The sequence below is a fragment of the Salvelinus namaycush genome, chromosome 37 (assembly GCF_016432855.1).
Source record: "Salvelinus namaycush isolate Seneca chromosome 37, SaNama_1.0, whole genome shotgun sequence".
In the NCBI taxonomy this organism is placed as follows: Eukaryota; Metazoa; Chordata; class Actinopteri; order Salmoniformes; family Salmonidae; genus Salvelinus; species Salvelinus namaycush.
In genome coordinates, this window is record NC_052343.1 from 8,612,429 (window position 1) to 8,636,433 (window position 24,005).

The window sequence follows — 24,005 nt, forward strand, 5'->3', positions numbered from 1 at the left end:
CGTTGATTCTGTTGCAAATAATTTTGTCTGTTGCAAAAAGATTTGCAAAAGAAACCGTTTACTTTAAACGGAAGACATTTTGCATCGAAAACAAGAGTTTGTATTGGACAAATTCAGGGAGGTCCATCCCCATTTTGTTCTGTTTGCACTGTTTGCATCCTTTTGGTTCTTAAAACGGTAACCGGTTTCCATTGAAAGACGTAATGAATACACCCCAGTATTAATTATTTCAATCACCAACTCTATTTTGCAGTCATTTTATAAAATTGGTCAATGGCCACGTGTAATTATGCCTGATACTAGGTACAGTGCATTCATGAAGTATTCAGACCCCTTCAACATTGTTTCCACATCGTTTCAATGAAATGACGTTGAACCGATGTGGAATAGACGTTGAATTGACATCTGTGCCCAGTGGGGCCATCCGGCGTACTTCCCGGAGCAAGCCCACTGGAGCAGCTCAATGGAAAGATCAGCTTGTCCTGAAGTCATACTCAGTTGAGAATCCCCTGCTTTGATTTTATTGGCCAATATTGCCCATCAGTCTGAACACCTGTGGCCACCTGTGTATTTAGTAATGACCATGTATGCTGAGGAAGGTTTCAGCAACAAACAAAAAAATCCGTATAGTGGACAAAAATATAAATGCAACATGTAAGTTGTTGGTCCCATGTTTCATGAGCTGAAATAAAAGATCCCAGAAATGTTCCATACACACAAAAAGCTTATTTCTCTCAAGTTTTGAAGGAGCGTGAAATTGGTGGCATTGAGGTTATGGTATTGGCAGGCATACAGACAACGAACACAATGGCATTTTATTGATGACAATTTGAATGCACAGAGATACCGTGACAAGATCCTGAGGCCCATTGTCGTGCCATTCATCCGCTGCCATCACCTCATGTTTCAGCATGATAATCCATGGCCTCATGTCGCAAGGATCTGTACACAATCCCTGGAAGCTGAGCATGCCCTGCATACTCACCAGACATGTCACCTTTTGAGCATGTTCTGGATTGACATATATTACAGCGTGTTCCAGTTTCCGGCAATATCCACCAACTTCGCACAGCCATTGAAAAGGAGTGTGACAACATTTATGGAAAATGGTGGTCACACCAGATACTGACTAGTTTTCTGATCCATGCCCCTACCTTGTTTTTAAAGGTCTGTGACCAACAGATGCATATCTGTATTCCCAGTAATGTGAAATCCGTAGGTTAGCGCCTGTACATACATTCATTTCAATCAGGATACAGGTTTTTGTACATCTTCAATGTAAATTATGTATTAGCGATTCAGTGGTTTGTTTCACAATGTGAAATGAGTTTATGTACCCGACTTGAAAGGGCATTGTGAAATTATAGACTGTGTATTTTGAATCATATGTGAAATCTACACTACCGGTCAAAAGTTTTAGAACAACTACTCATTCAAGGCTTTTTCTTTATTTTTACTATTTTCTACATTGTAGAATATTAGTGAAGACATGAAAACTATGAAAAAACACCTATGGAATCTTGTAGTAACCAAAAAAGTGTTAATCAAATCAAAATATATTTGATATTTGATATTCTTCAAATAGCCACCGTTTGCCTTGATGACAGCTTTGCACACTCTTGGCATTCTCTCAACCAGCTTCATGAGGTCGTCACCTGGAATGCATATCTATTAACAGGTGTGCCTTCTTAAAAGTTAATTTGTGGAATTTCTTTCCTTAAAGCGTTTGAGCCAATCATTTGTGTTGTGACAAGGTAGGGGGGTATACAGAAGATAGCCCTAATTTGGTAAAAGACCAAATCCATATTATGGCAAGAACAGCTCAAATAAGCAAAGAGAAACGACAGTCCATCATTACTTTAAGACATGAAGGTCAGTTAATACGGAACATTTTCTTGAAGTTTCTTTAAGTGCAGTATCAAAATCCATCAAGCGCGATGATGAAACTTGCTCTCATGTGGACCGCCACAGGAACGGAAGATCCAGAGTTACCTCTGCTGCAGAGGATAAGTTCATTAGAGTTATCAGCCTCAGAAATTGCAGCCCAAATAAATTCTTCACAGAGTTCAAGTAACAGACACATCTCAACATCAACTGTTCAGAGGAGACTGCGTGAACCAGGCCTTCATGGTCGAATTGCTGCAAAGAAACCACTACTAAAGGACACCAATAAGAAGAAGAGACTTGCTTGGGCCAAGAAACACCAGCAATGGACATTAGACCGCTCGAAATGTGTCCTTTGGTCTGAAGTCCAAATTAGAGATTTTTGGTTCCAACCAGTGTGTCTTTGTGGGATGCAGTGTGGGTGTACGGATGATCTCCGCATGGGTATTTCCCACCGGAAAGCATGGAGGAAGAGGTGTTATGGTTTGGGGGTGTTTGCTAGTGACACTGTCTGTGATTTATTTACAATTCAAAGGCACACTAAACCAGCATGGCTACCACAGCATTCTGCAGCGATAAACCATCCCATCTGGTTTGTGCTTAGTGGAACAATCATTTGGTTTTCAACAGGACAATGTTGAAAACTGTGTAGGGGCTATTTTACCAAGAAAGAGAGAGATGAAGTGCTGAATCAGATGACCTGGCCTCCACAATCCCCAGACCTCAACCACATTGGGATGATTTGGGATGAGTTGGACTGCAGAGTGAAGGAAAAGCAGCCAACAAGTGCTCAGCATATGCGGAAACTCCTTCAAGACTGTTGGAAAAGCAATCCAGTTGAAGCTGGTTGAGAGAATGCCAAGAGTGTGCAAAGCTGTCATCAAGGCATATAAAATAAAATGTTATTGGTCACATACACATGGTTAGCAGATGTTAATGCGAATGTAGCGAAATGCTTGTGCTTCTAGTTCCAACCGTGCAGTAATATCGCAAAGGGTGGCTATTTGAAGAATCTCAAAATAAAATATATTTGTATTTGTTTAACACTTTTTTGGTTACTACATGATTCTATATGTGTTATTTCATAGTTTTGATGTCTTCACTATTATTCTACAATGTAGAAAATAGTGAAAATAAAGAAAAACCCTTGAATGAGTAGGTGTTCTAAGACTTTTGACCGGTAGTTTCTATTATCCAATCAGTGTTCAGTGTTTATTAGATGATTCACAGCACACGTAATAAACCACACGTTTTACGTCAAGCAAGTTTATTTAAATAGCCAAGGACTGCCCCCTGCCTGCTACCATTCCAGGTTCACAACTTTTTGCTCCTCCTGATGAGTGACGTAGAGCCCACTGTCAGCGTCTGAAATGTGGGAGGTAGTGAAAAGTGTTTAGTTACTGTGGTCAGGTCACTCATATACAAATAAAACCACACAAGGTAGAAATAGCCAGCTTGTTTGACCTGTGCCCCATATGTCACAACTGTATATGCTTATATTTGACACACTGTACTGACAGATGTGTAGTGTGTTATTTTTCAGTGTTACCAACATTAGGTCAAATTACCTCAACCATCTCTCCTCCTTTGAGCTCCTGGATGTGTGTGAATTTATCTGTGTTGCACATCAGCTTCCCTCCCTCCAGTCTGACAATGCACTGTAGGGGCCAGAGAAGAGAGAGGTGATCAGTCATGTGTAGCAATAACGAGTGAGGACAGATGAGCTAAGAAACTTGGAAGACTGAACAAGACGTACACCAACTGCAGATACAAGACGATCGTCTTGACCCCCCTCCCTCATAAGACAGAACATCCATAAGACAGAACTTTAAACTACCAAGCATTACTGGACTTCAATTCAAAGATGAAACCTGTCGATTTAACAATATGTCAGTGAATCAATCAATGCTTTCATATGTATAGATTCACCACAGTCAGGTAAATTGGAATTGCTTACCTTGAGCTTCTTGCCATCCATGGTGGTGATGTCGGCCTCTTTGCCGATGGTGAAGGAGTTGGTGATGGACTTGCCAGGAGTTTTGGAGGTGATGACGAAGTCATTGCCGTTCTGCTGGATCTCAGTCACGGGCTTGATGTCTTTGGCCAGCTTGATAACATCTTCTGGGAGTGCTGATGGATGGGCAGGAGGATGACTCATTAGCTTGGACCCATGGAGGCAAACCCTACCTTTTCATTTTGGGTCATAGTTGGGAATCTATAGTTGAATCTCTTGTATTTCCTTGATTCCTTACATCCTCTCTCCTTTTCAAAACTCATTAGATGAGAAGGTCAGAGGGGAGGTACCATTAATCTTCTAGCCTCCAATGAGTTTTGAGAAAGAGGACACGAGGAATCAAGCAAATACATTTCAGATTCATCCCTAAACAACCCTATACGTGCAATGTAATGAATCTTTAGGAAACTCACAGATGGCCCTGAGGAACTCCTCGTAGTTCTCCTGAGCATACACCTGCCACGTTCCACTGAAGGCCATGTCGTCTGTGTCTGTACCGGTCCGGTTTCTCCTCCTTCACCAAAATGGGCAATAAGAGCCTGAGACAGCTGTGTGAAGCTCAACACAAATGTAGAGACGGCACTGTGTCCCCCACAGCTACTTATATCAGCAGGTAGAAGGGGCTCCGCTCTGTGCCTCTGTGTCTAATCAGTAACACAGCCTCTGAAGTAATGTCCCCCATTGTTTGAACAACCCAGAGTTCACTTACATCTCTGTCTGGCATGACCCCAACTTCCAGTTGTCTTGGGATGGGGAAGAGTATGTTACGTCTGAGCTGTGCTATCGTATAGCCATAAAATATAGCCATAAAATATAGCCATAAAATGACATATTTTTACTCATCCCAATAGATTCTGAAACTTCTGACACGCAGATCTCAAGTTTGTTTCGGGGGATCACTTCTTGCAATACTGTCCTAAATGCCAACCTGGGTTAAATTGCTATATGAAATAATTTTGAATACTTTAGCTGGGCTTTATCGAGCGTGCCTAGTACAATGGAACCGCTAAAATCGTTGCAAAAGTGCAAACCAGACCATATGGCTCTCCGGGCAGGCTAAAGCAAACTCTGAAACTGTTTGAATAGTATTCGAACCCAGGTCTGATGTCCTGTGGAATCTTCCTAAAAACAACCTACCCGACTGTTTAACCAGGCGATGGGTGAATGACACCTTGGACAAAAGCTCTTCTATCAGTTCAGAAGACATGTTGTAGCTACTCTTTGCATGCATAATGGTTTCCCACACTTTTATGAGATGTTTCTAATAATCATTGAATGACGAATCCCTCTGGCAGACATCTCAAACAGGGCAAACAATAACAACATCAGAAGCATGTTGAGGTGAATGAAACCGTGTCAAGCCACCAAGATCAAATGACTTTATTAGCAGCACACAAGCGATTGCAGAGACACATGATATGACAAATACTGTATGTGGAGAGCCAACAAGCTAATAGACCTACTTAAGCTGCAGGTGCAGACTCTGAATGAGTGAGATTACTGCCTCATTACACGGAGGTCAAAGCATAAATTAGGTTGACATAGAAAAACGCGCTTGACGTGTCGTGCACCTATGTAATCTGCTCCATGTGCATGACTAACATGACATATCTAGTGAAGTACAATAGGGGAGATAATTGGAATTCGGATCAAGTCTGCTGCTGTCAAGACATGAAATGAACATTTAACGTGCTCGCCTTGGCCAATGAATCCTACTTCAGAGCTTTCTAGTCCCTGCTCACAGGTCCTAAATTAAATTGCTCCAGAAAGAAAGGGGCGACATCATAAAATTGTTGCTGACACTCTTGGGATATTTATTGGTAGTATAATGACACAAGAATACAGGTTGTCGCAGTTTGACTGGACCTCAAATTGACTGCATTCCCTCTTGCACATGTAACTTCTTAGTCATTGCTACATCCAAATGCCACAAGTTAACTGCTTCTTGTATTTCACTCCTCATTAACTCTAATTTAACCCCATGAAAACTAACTGGCTCAACCACCATACAAACACAACCCACTGGGCACACACTGGTCGAATCAACGTTGTTTCCATATCATGTGGAACCAGCGTGGAAAAGACATTGAATTGACGTCTGTTCCCAGTTGGAATCCTCTCTTCGTGCAACAAAACCAACACTCCTTCCTTCCTTCCTTACATCTCCACTGCATCGGGCGGGGGCTTCTCGCCGTGCTTGTACACGCTCACGGTCACGTTGACCGTCTGAGTGCCGTACTGGTTGCGCACAAAGATGCTGTAGTTGCCCGTGTCCTCGCTAGTCACGTTGTTTACAGTCAGAGTGCTGCACTTATTCTCGTTGGCGATGTTGAACTGGCCCCCCGAGACGATGCCTTTGTCGTTCCTCAGCCAGAACATCTCTGGGGCAGGGTCACCATCAGTGAAGCAGGTCAGACATAGAGACTGAGGAGGAGAGGGAAATAAAGATGACATGATTCACAACAGTCCATGTAAATATGAACAATGACCAAATATCACTTATCACTGTTGACTTGAGCAGGTAAGGTTATTTAAAAAAAAAAACGTATTGGAGAAGATGCTGCTCTATGATCAGTCCCCCCTGTCCATTTAATTGTATTCATTATGATCTAAAAGGCTAAACTGATCCTAGATCAGCACTTCTACTCGTTGGTCTAACAGTACAATCACAAAAATCGTACGTAAAAGGATAATGAAGTACTAGTGAACATGGTAACCAAGTAATAGAACAGTATTATTTAGTAGTTAGCCTACTTTATTCTCCATGATAGCCACCACATCTGGTAGGCCCTTGGTCACCCTGGCCCGATCTAAAGCAACGAGAAGGACATTTACTCCCTTTTAATCATCCATAGGAAGCTCATTCAATCATTCCAGTGTACAGAAAATACAATTATTAAGAAACAATGAAAGAGTAGGCTACTCACTTTTCTCAGCAACCGCCACTTGCCTTTGTAGCAAAGAGCAAGGGTAAAACTGGTAAATACATTTGCAAATGGTTTCATATCCATTACCATACTATATGTCAACTCATCAATATTGAATGTAGAACAGTTTTCTGTTTGTCCAATGTGAGAATAGTGATAGAAAATAGTACCTGCAATTGTTTGTGTTAGTGTTTACCACTGCAAGCCATGCTGGGCGCGCACCATCAAATATGGTACTGCACTTACTTCAACCTCTGGTGTTCCAACAGAGCATCAGCAAAGGCTTTTAAAGAGAGAAAGAGAGAGATAATTAAATATAGATCACTGAATTGTATGTAGGAAGAATGTAATATTCATTAACTGCCTGTCTTGGAAGATATGAATGTAGATCAAGATTGCAGACACATTTAATTATAATTGAGTAACAATAGTCAAATTCTGAAGTTTACATTCTAACTGTGAAGACATTGACATGAATCTGAAACAGTAAAATCCCTGTATGAAACCTATTTCTCTTAACTGCTTTGAGACAATACTGCTTTTTGAGTGAATCAGACTGGTCAGACTAACCTTGTCCAGATAGGTCCAGTGAGCGTGTGTGCTTTTCTTGACCGTCAAACATCTCCAGAGTGTACTTCCCCTTATCGTTCTCCGTGGGCGCAAAGACCTCGACCCACAGCTTCTGCATACTGCTGCCAGGCTTACACCTCTCCAACTGGTCAATCCTACTCTCCCTGATACACAATGAAATAGAATATGATAATACAATTCAATAGAATAGAATATTGTTTTTCTAAAGTCCAACAAAAGATACTTCCACACATGGCCATGACTATTTATGTCTGAGGGCTTTACTTGTTCAGTTCTAAGTTTGTTCGTAAAAGCCTTTACGTTTGGTCTTTTTCAAACTGGTGAGATGAGATGGATTTGGGATTAAAGGCTCAGACTGTCTCACTAAGGAAGCTGTGGGGCGATGTGAAGAAAAACACAAACGCTAAAGCAACTCTGAGTTTAAATCAGACAACAAACCATGTTGCTACAGCAGTGCCCTTACAGAACAATCACGTGAAAAATCACAATTTCACATGTGTAGTTTCATGTTATCACATGTTGAGTTACATGTTGTCACATGTTGTCACATTAACTTCACATAAGATCACATGTGATGACATGAAAATGTGTTTTTGGAACACTCCACCTGTGTTCACATGTGAAATTCATGTGTTTTTTCCATGTTGGGTTATCACCAGCTCTCGTAATGGAGAGGTACAGGATGTGCAGGCTCTTGCTCCAGACAGGCACCAACACAGCTGATTCAACTAATCAAAAGTCTTAATGATTAGTCTATTAGTTGAATCAGGTGTGTTAATGCTGGATTAGAACAAAAGCCTGCCTGCTCCGTAACTCTGTAGAACCAGGGTTAGTGGTTGGTGCGAACCATAAAAGCTGCCAGCAGGTGGCGCTAAAAGTCCAGTCCCTGTTCCCTGTACAATGCTCTGGTGTGATGTTTCCCTTAGATACAGATTTAGGATCAACTTCCCCTCCCCCAATCCCAACCTTAACAATTAGTGGGGAAAATGCTAAACTGACCCAAGCTCAGCGCCTAGGGGCAGCTTCACCCTACTCTGTATAGCATAGGCTGACTGTATAATGTAGACAAAGTGGAAACAGTAGGCCTGGAGCACAGCCCGTGTGGCAGGACAGAGTACAGAGGCCAGGCCAGGCAAGGGAACTCACTTGAAGTGCCAGCTGGTCTTCATGTAGCTGATATAATACTTGAGAGAGCAGTAGAGCTTGAAGCCCATAGCAGTGCATTGAATCCTCACTGGGCCTGCAGACAGCGCTGTGTCACAGAGAGAGGAAAAAGTCAAACTCAGAGAGATGATACTCTGTGACAGAATGTCATTGTTGGGATATTGACAGTTGACAGGACAGGCTGTCTAAACTGTAGTCTAGGTCCAATACATTTTGTATTTTGATTCCAACCTGTAGTCAGGATGTGGGTTTTGTCGTTGTTACTTAAGAAGTTAAAAACTTCTTCAAGATTGGTGGGTCCCCTGCGGGACGGTTGAGCTAACGTAGGCTAATGCGATTAACACGAGGTTGTAAGTGACAAGAACATTTCCCAGGACATAGACATATCTGATATTGTCAGAAAGCTTAAATTCTTGTTAATCTAACTGCACTGTCCAATTTATAGTAGCTATTACAGTGAAAGAATACCATGCTATTGTTTGAGGAGAGTGCACAGTTTTGAACATGAAAAGTTATTAATAAATAAATTAACAAATTAGGCACATTTGGGCAGTCTTGACACAAAATTCTGAACAGAAATGCAATGGTTCATTGGATCAGGCTAAAACTTTGCACATACACTGCTGCCACCTAGTGGCCAATATCTAAATTGCACCTGGGCTGGAATAATACATTATGGCCTTTCTCTTGCATTTCAAAGATGATGGTACAAAAAAATACAAAATAACGTTTGGTTTTTTCTTTGTATTATCTTTAACCAGATCTAATGTGTTATATTCTCCTACATTCCTTTCACATTTACACAAACTTTAAAGTGTTTCCTTTCAGATGGTACCAAGAAAATGCATATCGTTGCTTCAGGGCCTGAGCTACAGGCAGTTAGATTTGGGTATGTCATTTTAGGTGAAAATTGAGAAAAAGGGGTCTGATTCTTCATCATTTAATGACTTTGTTGTTCCCATCCAAAAATTGTTCATAGAATGCTTGAGAAGTCACTCCTGTTTTGGTACTGAAATGTTGGTGTAATAGTATTAGGAAATCCATGCTGAACTTACCACACTGTTTGCTCAGGAGTTGGAGGAGCTTGTCATACTCTGTAAATAAAGACAGAATAATTATGTCTCCAGACATTGGACTCTATTTATGTTATAAGGTCTGTGGAGGTGTGGTACATGGCAAATATACCACAGCTAAGGGTTGTTCTTATGCATGATACAACGCGTGAGTGTTCCCCTATTGGCCTCTGGTTCACCTCTGACCTCTGGTCTGGGTCCCTAAGCGCTGTGATTGGTCTACAGTGTTTCCAGCCGGGGCCAACAAGAGTCAACAAAAGTGTCTCCCATCTGGCTGACCAAAGTCCATATAGTACATTCTATGAACGCCTGGATACAGCCATTAGCAGTGGTATATTGGCCACAATCACCCGAGGTGCCTTATTGCTATTATAAACTGGTTACCAACGTAATTAGAACAGTAAGAAGTAGTTTGTCATACCCGTGATAAATGGTCTGATATTCTACGGCTTTCAGCCAATCAGCATTCAGGGCTCAAACCACCCAGTTTATAATGTTCATTAACCTCTATGCATAATACATGGAGGATAATATTACGTTATGTGCCGTCTCAGTTTCTGCATTTTCAGAATAATCACAATAATGCACTTTGAAATTGCCTCATAACAATGTAACTTGAGAGACAAGAGACAACCTACTGAAACATTTCACTGATATTTCGGCTAGACCGGGGCCCGTATTCACAAAGCTTCTCAGAGTACGAGTGCTGATCTAGGATCAGGTCCCCCTCAGTCCAAGTCATCATATTCGTTAGGATCTACGAAGCCAAACTGATTGCTTTACAAATATGGGCCCATGTCTATGGTTGTCCATGACAGTGCCATGATGTCTCACCTTCATGTAGTAACTCCAGTGTGGTGACATCCTGTCCTCTACCATCAGACGCCACGGCTTTGTAGTGTCCTGCCTCCTTCTTAGTCACCTGAGATTCACCAGAGAGAAAACAGCCAATCACTATGACACACACGCAGGCACGTCCGCACACACACAGGGTTTGAGAATACCCAAAACACGTTTGACTTTCTGTACACAGACAATCCTACCCACTGGGCACAGACGTCAATTCAATGTCCATTCCACATTGGTTCAACGTAATTTCATTGTAATGACGTGGAAACAATGTTGATTCAACCAGTGTGTGCCCGGTGGGTAATCATGCAATGATCTATAAACACTCATACTGTAGAGACACTCTGACACATTCTGTGTGTGTGTGATGATCACTGATCAAATCAAATTGTATTAGTCACATGCGCCGAATACAACAGCTGTAGACCTTACAGTGAAACGCTTACTTACAAGCCCTTAACCAACAATGTCGTTTAAAAAATACAAATAAGAATAAGAAATAAAAGTAACAAGTAGTTAAAGAGCAGCAGTAAAATAACAATAGCGAGACTATATACAGAGGGGTACCGACACAGAGTCAATGTGTGGGGGAACCAGTTAGTCGAGGTAATTGAGGTAATGTAGGTAGAGTTACTAAAGTGACTATGCATAGATAATAACAGAGAGCAGCAGCTGCGTAAAAGGAGGGACGGGGACGCAAATAGTCTGGCCATTTGATTAGATGTTCCGGAGTCTTATGGCTTGGGGGTAGAAGCTGTTTAGAAGCCTCTTGGACCTAGACTTGCCGCACCGGTACCCCTTGCTGTGCGGTAGCAGAGAGAACAGTCTACGACTGGGCTGGCTGGAGTCTTTGACAATTTTTAGGGCCTTCCTCTGACACCGCCTCGTATAGAGAGGTCCTGGATGGCAGGAAGCGTGGCCCCAGTGATGTACTGGGCCGTTCACACTACCCTCTAGTGCCTTGCGGTCGGAGGCCGAGCAGTTGCCACACCAGGCAGTGATGCAACCTGTCAGGATGCTCTCGATGGTGCAGCTGTAGAACCTTTTGAGGATCGGAGGACCCATGCCAAATCTTTTCAGTCTCTTGAGGGGGAATAGGTTTTGTCGTGCCCTCTTCACAGTGTGCTTGGACCATGTTAGTTTGTTGGTGATGTGGACACCAAGGAACGTGAAGCTGTCAAACTGCTCCACTACAGCCCCGTCAATGAGAATGGGGGTGTGCTCAGTCCTCCTTTTCCTGTAGTCCACAATCATCTCCTTTGTCTTGATCACGTTGAGAGAGGGGTTGTTGTCCTGGCACCACACAGCCAGATCTCTAACCTCCTCCCAATATGCTGTCTCGTCGTTGTCTGCGATCAGGCCTACCACTGTTGTGTCATCGGCAAACTTAATGATGGTGTTGGAGTCGTGCCTGGCTGTGAAGTCATGAGTGAACAGGGAGTACAGGAGGGACTGAGCATTAAATAATTCCTGCAAAACACTTTCAACATCAACAGGGCGGCAGCGTAGCCTAGTGGTTAGAGCGTTGGACTAGTAACCAAAAGGTTGCAAGTTCAAATCCCTGAGCTGACAAGGTACAAATCTGTCATTCTGCCCTTGAATAAGGCTGTTAACCCCACTGTTAACCCCACTGTTAACCCAGTTAACCCACTTAGGCTGTCATTGAAAATAAGAATTTGTTCTTAACTGACTTGCCTAGTTAAATAAAGATAAAACAGTGAAGAGCTGACTCTGGGATACTGGCCTTCTAGGCAGAGTTGCAAAGAAAAAGCCATATCTCAGACTGGCCAATAAAAATAAAAGATTAAGATGGGTAAAGAACACAGACACTGGACAGAGGAACTCTGCTTAGACAGCCAGCATCCCGGAGTTGCCTGTTGATGTTGAGACTGGTGTTTGCGGGTACTATTTAATGAAGCTGCCAGTTGAGGACTTGTGAGGCGTCTGTTTCTCAAACTAGACACTCTAATGTACTTGCTCAGTTGTGCACCGGGACTTTCTACTCTGGCTAGAGACAGTTTGTGCTGTTCTGTGAAGGGAGTAGTCAAATCAAATCAAAGTTTATTTGTCACGTGCGCCGAATACAACAGGTGTAGGTAGACCTCACAGTGAAATGCTTACTTACTTACTAACCAACAGTGCAAAAAAGGTATTAGGTGAACAATAGGTAAGTAAAGAAATAAAAACAACAGTAAAAAGAGGCTATAACAGTAGTGAGGCTACATACAGGCACCGGTTAGTCGGGCTGATTGAGGTAGATCTCGTACAGCGTTGTATGAGATCTTCAGTTTCTTGTCAATTTCTCGCACGGAATAGCCTTCATTTCTCAGAACAAGAATAGACTGACGAGTTTCAGAAGAAGTTCTTTGTTTCTGGCCATTTTGAGCCTCTAATCGAACCCACAAATGCTGATGCTCCAGATACACAACTAGTTTAAAGAAGGCCAGTTTTATTGCTTCTTTAATCAGACAACAGTTTTCAGCTGTGCTAACATAATTACAAAAGGGTTTTCTAATGATCAATTAGCCTTTTAAAAGGATAAACTTGGACTAGCTGACACAACGTGCCATTGGAACACAGGAGGGATGGTTGCTGATAATGGGCCTCTGTACGCCTATGTAGATATTCCATTAAATGTCAGCCGTTTACAGCTACAATAGTCATTTACAACATCATCAATGTCTACACTGTATTTCTGATCAATTTGATGTTATTTTAATAGAGAATTTTTTTGCTTTTTGTTCAAAAACAAGGACATTTCTAAGTGACCCCAAACTTTTGAACGGTAGTGTACATTACTATACTGCAAATATGAGGTGGTTGGTAGCTTAGTAGTTAGAGAGGCGGATCTGTAGCCGGAAGGTCACCAGGTCAAATATCCAGTTGTGCGCTAAATAGTGGGGTTATGGGCCAGTTCCCTGGAACCAGATTCAGCCTAGTCCTGGATCCATTCACAATAGAGAATCTCCATTGAAAGTGTGTTTTAGTCCAGGATTCATTTTAATCTGGGTTCAGGAAACCAGCCCTATGAGGACTGGATCTGGTATGTGTACCTGTTGCACAGTCATGGTGCTGACTCCAGTCTGCTGGTCATACACAGCTGGAGTCTCCACGCCGTCCTTGAACCACTTCAGAGTCGTATCCTTGCTTACGTTGGTCACCTGGACCCAGAATGACAGAGGATTGGAATGATACAGTAACACTGTGCACTGAATACATTCATAACAACACACATGCACATCAGAATACAGAATCCATGTGACTATTTCATAACAAAGATAACATATTGGATATATATAAATTACCTTGCATTTGATTATAAACTCACAGTCCTCTGTCACGGTCCATGACAAAAACTCCAGAAAATGGGGTCCTTGAAAAACAGAGCGAATGATTAACTGCGCACACTGGACCAGAGATACAGCGGCTGTCTTTGCTGGCAGTCAATCAATGAAACTCGCTATATTCTGGTGTGTCAGCATTATATATTATGTTCTAAAGTTATAGCTGCTTGTTTGACAGGAGCATTTTTCACAGAAATTAGATCTTTATCTACTGTTGGCAGTAATGGACTTTGGTCAGCCGGATGGGAGAAACTCTCTGAGAGGATCCGGCACCTCTCAGATTTGACTTTGTTTGTTCCTGGCACCTATTTTCCCGGATCCGGCACCTCTCAGATTTGACTTTGTTGGTTCCTGGCACCTATTTTCCCGGATCCGGTACCTCTCGCGGCATTATTTATTAATTGTTCCACTGTTCGCACTGTAGACATTCTAATAAAAGCGATCAGCGTTAAATCAAGTTGCCTTCTCGTTATTTCTCCCGCCCCCCAAAAACACCATCATGTAAAAGCATGGCGATCCTTCTGTGTAATCATCCTATCCTGCCACACTGATTCCAGACCTGCTCTCTTATTTGTACATAGAGGTTATGGGGAGCGCCGGTGGGGTAAGTAACTGATCTTGACACAGGTCTTGGTAGTGGTGGTCAGCTGGTGAAGAGGTCCCTATGTAATCAAGTTACATAGCCTAGGCTGGTCGTCTCCCTACTGAATTTGAATCGTGCGAAGCCAAATAAAAAATGGAAAAGAAAAGGCAATCGAGTTTGACGACATTTTTTAAAGTCCAAAAATCCAGAAAAATATGATGAATCGAACCCAGAACGAGCCAGAGAACTGTCGGTGCCGGAGGAGAGGAGTGAGGGGCAAACTGTTCCTGATGGCAATGCCTTAGCTAGCAGCGCTGCTAATCCCTCCAGTTCAGCATCACCACCGGCACCTCCACTTGCGGGAGGCCTACTAGCGAGTCAGACTCAGCGGGAGAGGGAGACGGGGAGCTGGGGGGAGGGGGGCAGTGCATCCACCAACGAAGTGCTCAGAGCAGGTGCAATTTGCAGTTCAAGAACAATCAAACATATAACCCCTGGCTTGTCATGTAGAATTAAAAGTTTGGCTGTACAACATGCAAAAAAGTAGGGAGCTTGGGTCTAGAAATCACTGGGAGGGATGAAACTAGCAAAAGAGTGGGTGGGATGCCCTCAGAAAAAAAAAGGTTTTGAACATGCCCGAACCAAGGCACATTTGGTGGCAGCAAGCCTTATAGACAAGGCTGAAGAGGATACCCAGGTAATAGTTTTTAGGGCTCCCGAGTGGCGCAGCGGTCTAAGTCACTCCATCTCAGTGCTAGAGGCGTCACTACAGACCCTGGTCCACAACCGGCCGTGATTGGGAGTCCATAGGGCGATGCACAATTCGCCCAGCTTCGTCCGCGTTAGGCCGTCATTGTAAATAAGAATTTGTTCTTAACTGACTTGCCTAGTTAAATAAAAAATATAAATACTTAACACTCAAAATGAAGTAATAGACACTACAGCCAGAGTCTTCAGAAAATCCTTAGAAGGAAGCTAATTGTCCCAGCCACAGGCCCGCTCATGGCTTTGAGCAAGAAATTGACTCTCAGGGGTTCAATGGACTTGACATGGGGAGAGTCATTGTGGGAGGTTTTGAAAACTAAGGTAGGACATTTTTTGCCCTTTACAAACTTGTTCGGTACTGTGAAGGTAATCTGAATATGTGCTTCATATTATCACACAGGAAGGCCTATATATTGTCATGTGTGTGTTCTGCTGTAGCGTACACTGATTTATCTTATTTGAAGTTATATTCCAATGTTGTGATATTTGTTCTACTGCTACATTTGATGTCTTGAAAATGATATGAAATGCTGGTTGTGTGCCCCTCAGCCCCACAGCTGAGTATGTGTGCACAATGCACAATGTGTTCTGCAGTGTCGTCTAAAAATGTTGATGTACATTGACGTCTGGAAAATTAGGCTATACGAAATTCAGACTTATGTAAGCCCTGCAGCTGTACTCAAGCATGTGGGCATACTGCAGTGACGTCTAAAATGCTTTGGAGAGTGCTGTCCGTTTCACCACCATAGACAGTAGGCTACTTGGCTGTTTACTCCGTCTGCTGCGCTGCCACTGACTCAATGTGTACCTCAGAGCCCCCCGGATAACCCCCCCCTGCACTCACTATGTGTTCCAGGACCTCCTGATTTACAAAATGAAGCACTGGATCCAGCCCAGAGGTCAGGGGTAAACTAGGGGCCAATAGGGGAACACTCACCTGACTTTCTCTTGTAGTCCATTCTGTTGGCCATGGATTGAGCCAGTGTCTGACGGAACTCTGTCAAAGACACAACCACAGGGTTACATCCCTACTAGCACACTGAGGATATGTAGTAACTACCAATAATAAGACAGTATCATTGACTGCAATAACCAAATCGATTGGAACAAATCTATATATCAAGCCATGCCAAACATTTACTGCTCTTTAGAGTTCACAGCAATAGTAAGCTGCCCTTTTCACACTATTGTGCCGATCTGAAGCAAACTCAGCTCAGCACTTCCAGCAACTATGGTGGATGCGACAACAGGCCAGCTCATCACAGCTTGGTTTAGCTCAGCTCGGTTCGGTAGTATGGACATCCCGGTAATGAGTTTGGGTGACCAGATGGACTCACTCTCGTCCACGAGCACCAGGGTGAACTGATTCTTGGCTCGGCCATCGCAGAGCTGAGCTGTGTAGGAGCCCTCGTCCTCCTTAGACAGCTGGTCAAACAGAATCTCTATCAGCCCACTGGCCTTGTCAAAGTTAATCTTATGGGCCTAGGGAGAGAGAAGAGAGAGGACACACACAAGCACATGAATGCACGCGTATGTACATACATGTGCACACACGTATGTACATACATGTGCACACACACGCAGGCACGCACACCTCACAGAACCCACGTTTTTACAATAACTTCTACAAGTGTGACTTGCATGTTGATTTCAGCTAATCAAGGCAAGGGGCTAAAATGGGGGAAATGGTGTTTGGTTTATTCACAAAGTCCTCATCTGTAGTCATTTAGTAATAAACCCTTAGCAGTGTTGACGTTCACGTGAACACACGTGCTTGGATGCAATCATGCTATTCCTTACCGAGTAACCACATGCAAGACACTGAGTCCAAAACATGCAAGTTGTGTAATATTAGTTTATTAACCCCATGGAAAATCCACATCTGTTGCAACAACCTCTGCCGACAGTAGTCTTCCAACCTGTGGTTATTGTTTCAGGTTGATTTGATAACAAATCAACATTGCTATCATATTGCTACGTACATTCTGGTGAAAATCTTTATGAAGGTGATTTGTGTTTAAATGAAATTGCAAGAATGATGGTGAGGGTAAACATTTTTTATTGAGATTGTTTTGTCATTACTTTCTCTTTCTATACAGTCTATTGACCTCTTACTAATGCAAACTTGAACGGGAAAATATAAAACATTTTGCTATTTTGTGGCCCATCTACATTTCGTTGATTTATGGAGATTTTCACTGGAAATGAAATTGCATCCGGGAACAGATAACCATCTGCATATATTCAGAAATAAATGTGCAAAATGCAGTAATTTATGCACACCTCTGGGAGACATGCTATAACTTGCCTGGATCGGTCTATTTCTGTTTTAACCAACTTGTCATCATCTTCCTATTCATACATTACTGCACCATCGATTAAAGCAGGAACATTCTGACACCCAAGCTAGTTTTAGTATTCATTTGAGACACACACACTCTCCTGACAACTAGTAGGCACACGATTTAGTTCTGGGTTCTGAGATTAGAACATATAGCCTGCGTTTTGAAGTGTTCCTTACTGCAGTACTGGAGATCTCTCTGTCGTTGAGAATGAGGCGGAGCTCTGCAGCGTTGCTCAGGCTCTCAGTCTGCATCCAGAGACGCACGTTCCCTTTCTCTGACACCTCCACCTGCCACTTGGAGCGCAGGGCTATCACTGTAGGGGGAGAGAACAATGAATAGGGAATAAGTTATGGATTCAGGTTGGCCTCCAAGCTTCAGCAAACAAAATAATCTAGGAAGGGTGCTCAACAACAATGACAGGAATTGAAAAATAGGGCTTACCCAACAAAACATCTGAGGGAATAGGTTGTTGAAATTGGGATGTTGAACAATATATTATAATGCCTGTTTCTATTTGAAAAGGAATACTATCAATTGTTTTAGCTCGATAGAGACTTGTATTATTACAGTAACTAAGTCTTACATGGGTGGCAGATGTGCCAGCCGAGCTCAGTCAGTCTGTCCAGATCTATGGGAAAAGAAAGAGAGGGAGAATTACAGGGAGCAGCAATCTTTTGCGCAGGTCTTCTTTAGCTTGGAGTATAAAGTACCTTCCGCAGTAAAGGTGAAACTGGAAGAGATGTTTGGGTTGTCACTCATCTCTGCTGTGTACAGGCCCAGGTCCTCTTTAGTGGCGTTTGTGAAGGTTAGGATGGACCTGGGGATGGACAGAAGGAAGGACAGTTAGCTAAAAGGACGGCTAGAAGGACAGTGGATTTAAAGGACAGACCAGGGGACTAAGTAGGCCTGAATGGGACCATAGTGCTCAGTGAAAAGGGAGTACATTTTGCATCGTAGTGTGAGGTGAGGAAGAATCTCCACTGAGTCTGACCCTTTGCTGACCTCTTAACATTAAACAAGTCTTTCATGGGTTACATGCCCTCTCTCAACTCTACAGGTCACTTTTTTCTTTCTCTGTAAAGACACACACACACATACAACATTGCAGTACCTATTGTTCTCCCACAGTACCCTGGCTCTCCCAGCTTCAATAGCCTCTTTGTAGTTCTTGCTCCAGACAAACGTGCTCTTCTCCGTAATTTCAGTGGCCTCAAAGGCCAGGAAGATGAAGCCATCATTGTCCACACCAATCTCTATGTCTCTGGTGCCTGATGGAGAAAGAACATGAATAAAAGTAATTCTGGTGATATTGTTAATCAGGGACTTGTATTGCTAAAATCAAGCCTGGTCCCAGACATGTTTGTGCTCTTTTGCCAACTCCTATGGTCATTGTTACGCCAAACACAAACAGACCTTGAACCAGGCTAACTAAAACCCTAAAATGACTCACCTGGTTGGGTCTGGGCTCTGATAAGCTCAGAGGGCAGAGAAGGGATGCCCATTCCAGCCTTGTTGAAGGCACACACTCTGAAACGATAGGTCCGACCTGCCTGGAGACCTGACACCTGGGAACACAATCACACCAAAATGAAATATTTGATCCATTTTATCAAAAACAAGAACATATTAACTCTATTTCAATGTATCTATATCCTTATTACATAAACCAAGTGTATCTCACCAACCTTCAAAAAGGTATCTGCAATTGGCTCTTCATTCACAGCAGTCCAGCTCTGTGATTGGTCGCCCTCGCTCAGCTCCACCAGGTACCCTGTGATTGGTCCTTGCTGTCCTTCGTAGAGAGGCAGTGCCCACAGGAGGACCAGAGAGTTATGCCTCACTTCCCTGCATTCCAGGTCATAAGGGCAGCCTGGGGGATGAGTGGGGTTAGAATAACACAAAGAGAGAAATATGGAAAAAAACACATTTGTTTATCTGTATCAAGCCATACAGTCTTTCATTCTATACAGTACATGGATTGATAAGTGTCTACTGTGTTAGAAATATACCAACCAGACCTGGGTTCAAGTACTATTTGAAATCAGTGTTTGGTTCATCCTGATTTGAGTGCTAGGTGGGCACGGTCCGCACTTTTTAGGATTTTCTATTGGTTACATTGCAACATGCATGCTTATTCAAGCACAGATAAAGTATTTGAAATGATTTAAAATCATGCTAAAACAGGGAAAATATTGATATTTATCCGTGTTCTATAATCACCCATAAACAGCCAAGTTGTCCATGACAGAACAGGCCATCATAAAGAAACAAACAAATAACAATAATAACATTTAAAAAACAAGTAAAGTGATTTTGCTTAATCTACCCCTTCGTTCTAAGTGCCAGTGCACGGTAGTTAATTTGCTTAACGATTTTCAGTCGCATTTAAATTATTTACGACACGGGGAGAGCCGGCTGGATTCAGCTGGATTAATGGGCTGTGTGGGATAAATGGTGTGTGGCTCTCTCCATTTCCAATATGAATATCACAACAGGCAGCATTATATGAGAAAGACCATGGGGCCAACACAGCTGGCCACGGCTGTGTACTGAACTGCTCCATTACCGAATGGCAGAGTGAGTAGAGAGAGAGAAAGAGAGAGAGTGTGTGTGTTTTAGAGAGCAAACGTGTGAATGTGTGTGTGTTTTAGAGAGTAAACGTGTGTGTGTGTGTGTGCGTACTCTTTGCGTCCGTGTATGCGTAAGTGAGTGTGTGTATTTTCATGATGATTGCATCATCCTCACCTGGCTCAGGCATGGTCCACTCCTCACACAGGAAAGCCTCACTGGGCTCAGAGGGTTTACCAACACCAACCACGTTGGCAGCAAAAACACGGAACTGATAGTAATGCCCCCCATCCAGATTACAGACCTGTAAATAAGACAACACAAAATGAACACAGTTACTGTACAAATTACAACCAGGGTTGTGTTCATTAGGACACACCTTAGAAAAACATTTTGCAACAGAAATGAACATTTCTTATTGGTCAATTTTTCTGTTTGGTGCCTACTGAACAATACGCTGGTCATTGAGAAAACAAGGGTCAGCTAGCTTTGAGTTTCAGCACATCAGTTCCTGCATGGACAAACAGTTGACAAATCAAAAAAGGTACCTTTTAAAGATAATGCAACACAGTATCTGGATAACCTCGGGCAGATTCGCAGAGATTCATCTTAAATCTGAGGTTGTGCTCTGTCATCCTAATTTAGCTTGCTTTCTCAACTCCACACATATGGCCATGTCGGTGGAGTTGGGTTGCGACGACTGTGGAAGGAGTGTACCTCCAACTACATCGAGACGCTGTCAGTCGAGACGAGGAAACAGTCAGTGGTTGCATTTGATTAACGTTTTATAAAAAATGATGGATTTCAGCAAATAAAGAATGGCACGGAGCTACAGAGGACAAACACAGGTACACTGTAAGGGTTTCCGTATTATTTTTTTTTAGAACTATCGATTGACAGCGACTCGATGTAGTCAGAGATACAGTCCGCACACTCTCGTCTCTACTCAACTCCATTGATGTGATGTACACTACTGGTCAAAGTTTTAGAACACCTACTCATTCAAGGGTTTTTATTTTATTTGTACTATTTTCTACATTGTAGAATAATAGTGAAGACATCAAAACTATGAAATAACACATATGGAATCATGTAGTAACCAAAAAAGTATTAAACAAAGTAGCCACCCTTTGCCCTGATGATAGCTTTGCACACTCTTGGCATTCTCTCAGCCAGCTTCAACTGGAATGCTTTTCCAATAGTCTTGAAGGAGTTCCCACATATGTTGAGCACTTGTTGGCTGCTTTTCCTTCACTCTGCAGTCCGACTCATTCCAAACCATCTCGATTTGGTTGAGGTCGGGGGATTGTGGAGTCCAGGTCATCTGATGCAGCACTCCATCACTCTCCTTCTTGGTAAATTAGCCCTTACACAACCTGGAGGTGTGTTAGGTCATTGTCCTGTTGAAAAACAAATGATAGTCCCACTAAGCACAAACCAGATGGGATGGCGTATCGCTGCAGAATGCTGTGGTAGCCATGCTGGTTTAGTGTGCCTTTGAATTGTAAATAAATCACAGACAGGGTCACCAGCAAAGTCCCCCCCCCCCCCCCCCCCACACACACACCATAACACCTCTTCCTCCATGCTTTCCGTTGGGAAATACACATGCGGAGATCATCCGTACACCCATACCGCGTCTCACAAAGACACATCGGTTGGAATCAAAAATCTCTAATTTAGACTCCAGACCAAAGGACAAATTTCCAGCGGTCTAATGTCCATTGCTCGTGTTTCTTTGCCCAAGCAAGTCTCTTCTTCTTATCGGTGTCCATTAGTAGTGGTTTCTTTGCAGCAATTCAACCACGAAGGCCTGGTTCACGCAGTCTCTTCTGAACAGTTGATGTTGAGATGTGTCTGTTACTTGAACTCTGTGAAGCATTTATTTAGGCTGCAATTTCTGAGGCTGGTAACTCTAATTAACTTATCTTCTGCAGCAGAGGTAACTCTGGGTCTTCATTTCCTGTGACAGTCCTCATGAGAGACAGTTTCATTATAGCGCTGGATGGTTTTTGCGACTGCACTTGAAGAAACATTCAAAGTTCTTGACATTTTCCGTATTGACTCATCATGTCTTAAAGTAATGATGGACTGTCGTTTCTCTTTGCTTATTTGAGCTGTTCTTGCCATAATATGGACTTGGTCTTTTACCAAATAGGGCTATCTTCTGTATACCCCCTTACCTTGTCACAACATAACTGATTGGCTCAAACGCATTAAGAAGGAAAGAAATTCCACAAATTAACTTTTAACAAGGCACACCTGTTAATTGAAATAAATTCCAGGTGACTACCTCATGAAGCTGTTTGAGAGAATGCCAATATTGTGCAAAGCTGTCATCAAGGCAATGGGTGGCTATTTGAAGAATCTCAAATATAACATTTATTTTGATTTGTTTAACACTGTTTTGGTTACTACATGATTCCATATGTGTTACTTCATAGTTTTGATGTCTTCACTATTATTCTACAGTGTAGAAAATAGTGAAAACAAAGAAAAACCCTTGAATGAGTAGGTGATCTAAAACTTTTGACCGGTAGTGTACATTCTACAGTTGAAAACAACTCGGCAAATCCTAACTGAGCCACATACTGTAAAGCAAAGTATAAATTCTGCCAGTGTAGTTTGGCTGGCTTTAGGAAGGGGATTCAGATCATCGATCCCAACCACTTTATTCACAGCCACTTAGCCTTTAAAGTCCTTGTCGCCTATGAAGTTATTCTGCTTTAGGGGGACTGAGCCATGGGACAATGGCTATCAATAGACAAACCTGAGGGGCTTATTTAAGTGTGATAGGAATCACACCATCGAAAGACTATGCCTCCTATATTTATAGATTGGTCACTAGGCTAGCCCTACTTAGGTACAACAAAAGCCTCTTCATCAAATCAATACCTAGACAGTGCTGCTTGGAGCTCTGCAGTGAAGTATAGCGGGGTAGGGGATAAGGGGCATTCGTCCCAAAGTGTCTGTCAATTCAACTTATCGCCACCAGATGGAATCAGTTCACCTGGTTCTGAATCAGTGGAAGTAAAGGCACTGCGGTCGAAATGGTGGTGGAATTCCAAACTAAGAGAGATAACAAAAAATCCTAAGGGTTCACATCTCAGACATTCTTCTAATGAGGCTGGATAGGTGACATGCCTGCCTGACTGCTAAACCAGTGGTGGTGGAAGGAAAGGATTCAGGGGGTAAAATAATTTACATTGGTTTACACAAGCAGGAAGACCAGAGTGCCCCGAGCATGACGCCTCCGTTGGATCAATATTCTAATTAATCTCATTTACACGGAGGCAGCAAGTGAGCAGCTTGTAAAAATAAGAGCAAAAAGCGAACTCAGAGATGGGAGGAACTATTATTGGAAGAGACTGGGCAGTTTTAGGGGCTGGATTCGCCCAACAGAGGGCACTGCATGTGACCACTGTGTTTTCATTAATGCCTGCAACCCCCCCGGCCCTTATTGCTTAAATATAACTCTTTTTGCACGCCATAAAGTTACAGGACACCTGTCATTTCCGTTGCAAAAAGAGACAGGTGACAATTTCCATTAGTCTCCATTGGCACCACCACTCGTTGCCTAGTAACACAGCTAAGGTAGTAGAGGGAATGTGTTTTTTCTCTCCAGTATACCTCCACCGGAGCCTTATGTTCAGCTCTCTGACCACCACTAATTCTGTTTTCTATGTAGATACAAAGACGTTAGTTCTAATGGGGTGTATTCCAGAGGGGACAAAAATGCAATTTCAGAATGTGAAAGTTGTGCCCCTGTTGGTTATTACATTTTAGTTATACCACGGCATTGTTGAATAATTAGCTAGGAAAGCATTCTAGAGTGGGCATTACATGTAGTTAACCACTTCTCAACACAAGCTATACTTGGCACAACATGCACCCATCC

General features: G+C 42.7%; 2 protein-coding genes across 2 annotated transcripts in view; both read right to left on the reverse strand.

Annotated features, from left to right (window-relative positions):
- Positions 1-3,134: 3,134 nt before the first annotated feature.
- On the reverse strand, positions 3,135-4,559 carry LOC120030857 (fatty acid-binding protein 10-A, liver basic). Its single transcript, XM_038976340.1, has 4 exons — positions 4,312-4,559; positions 3,842-4,014; positions 3,453-3,542; positions 3,135-3,249 (listed from the first exon to the last, which is right to left on the reverse strand). Exons 1-4 carry the CDS (start codon positions 4,376-4,378, stop codon positions 3,199-3,201), a joined length of 381 nt encoding a protein of 126 aa, XP_038832268.1. The 5' UTR covers positions 4,379-4,559; the 3' UTR covers positions 3,135-3,198.
- A 704-nt stretch (positions 4,560-5,263) lies between these two features.
- The window catches only part of myom3 (myomesin 3), a 54,296-nt gene continuing 35,554 nt past the window's right edge, over positions 5,264-24,005 (reverse strand). The window contains exons 15-33 of the mRNA XM_038977399.1: positions 20,285-20,411; positions 19,225-19,409; positions 18,990-19,104; positions 18,651-18,807; positions 18,250-18,356; positions 18,123-18,167; positions 17,716-17,852; positions 16,532-16,676; positions 16,132-16,191; positions 13,808-13,938; positions 13,556-13,663; positions 10,488-10,575; positions 9,636-9,674; positions 8,563-8,668; positions 7,396-7,559; positions 7,072-7,108; positions 6,826-6,848; positions 6,653-6,708; positions 5,264-6,322 (exon numbers count right to left, since the gene is read on the reverse strand). Of these exons, the coding sequence (XP_038833327.1) occupies positions 6,056-6,322; positions 6,653-6,708; positions 6,826-6,848; positions 7,072-7,108; positions 7,396-7,559; positions 8,563-8,668; positions 9,636-9,674; positions 10,488-10,575; positions 13,556-13,663; positions 13,808-13,938; positions 16,132-16,191; positions 16,532-16,676; positions 17,716-17,852; positions 18,123-18,167; positions 18,250-18,356; positions 18,651-18,807; positions 18,990-19,104; positions 19,225-19,409; positions 20,285-20,411 (2,097 nt within the window). The 3' untranslated portion in view covers positions 5,264-6,055. The remainder of the gene's footprint in view (positions 6,323-6,652; positions 6,709-6,825; positions 6,849-7,071; positions 7,109-7,395; positions 7,560-8,562; positions 8,669-9,635; positions 9,675-10,487; positions 10,576-13,555; positions 13,664-13,807; positions 13,939-16,131; positions 16,192-16,531; positions 16,677-17,715; positions 17,853-18,122; positions 18,168-18,249; positions 18,357-18,650; positions 18,808-18,989; positions 19,105-19,224; positions 19,410-20,284; positions 20,412-24,005) is intronic.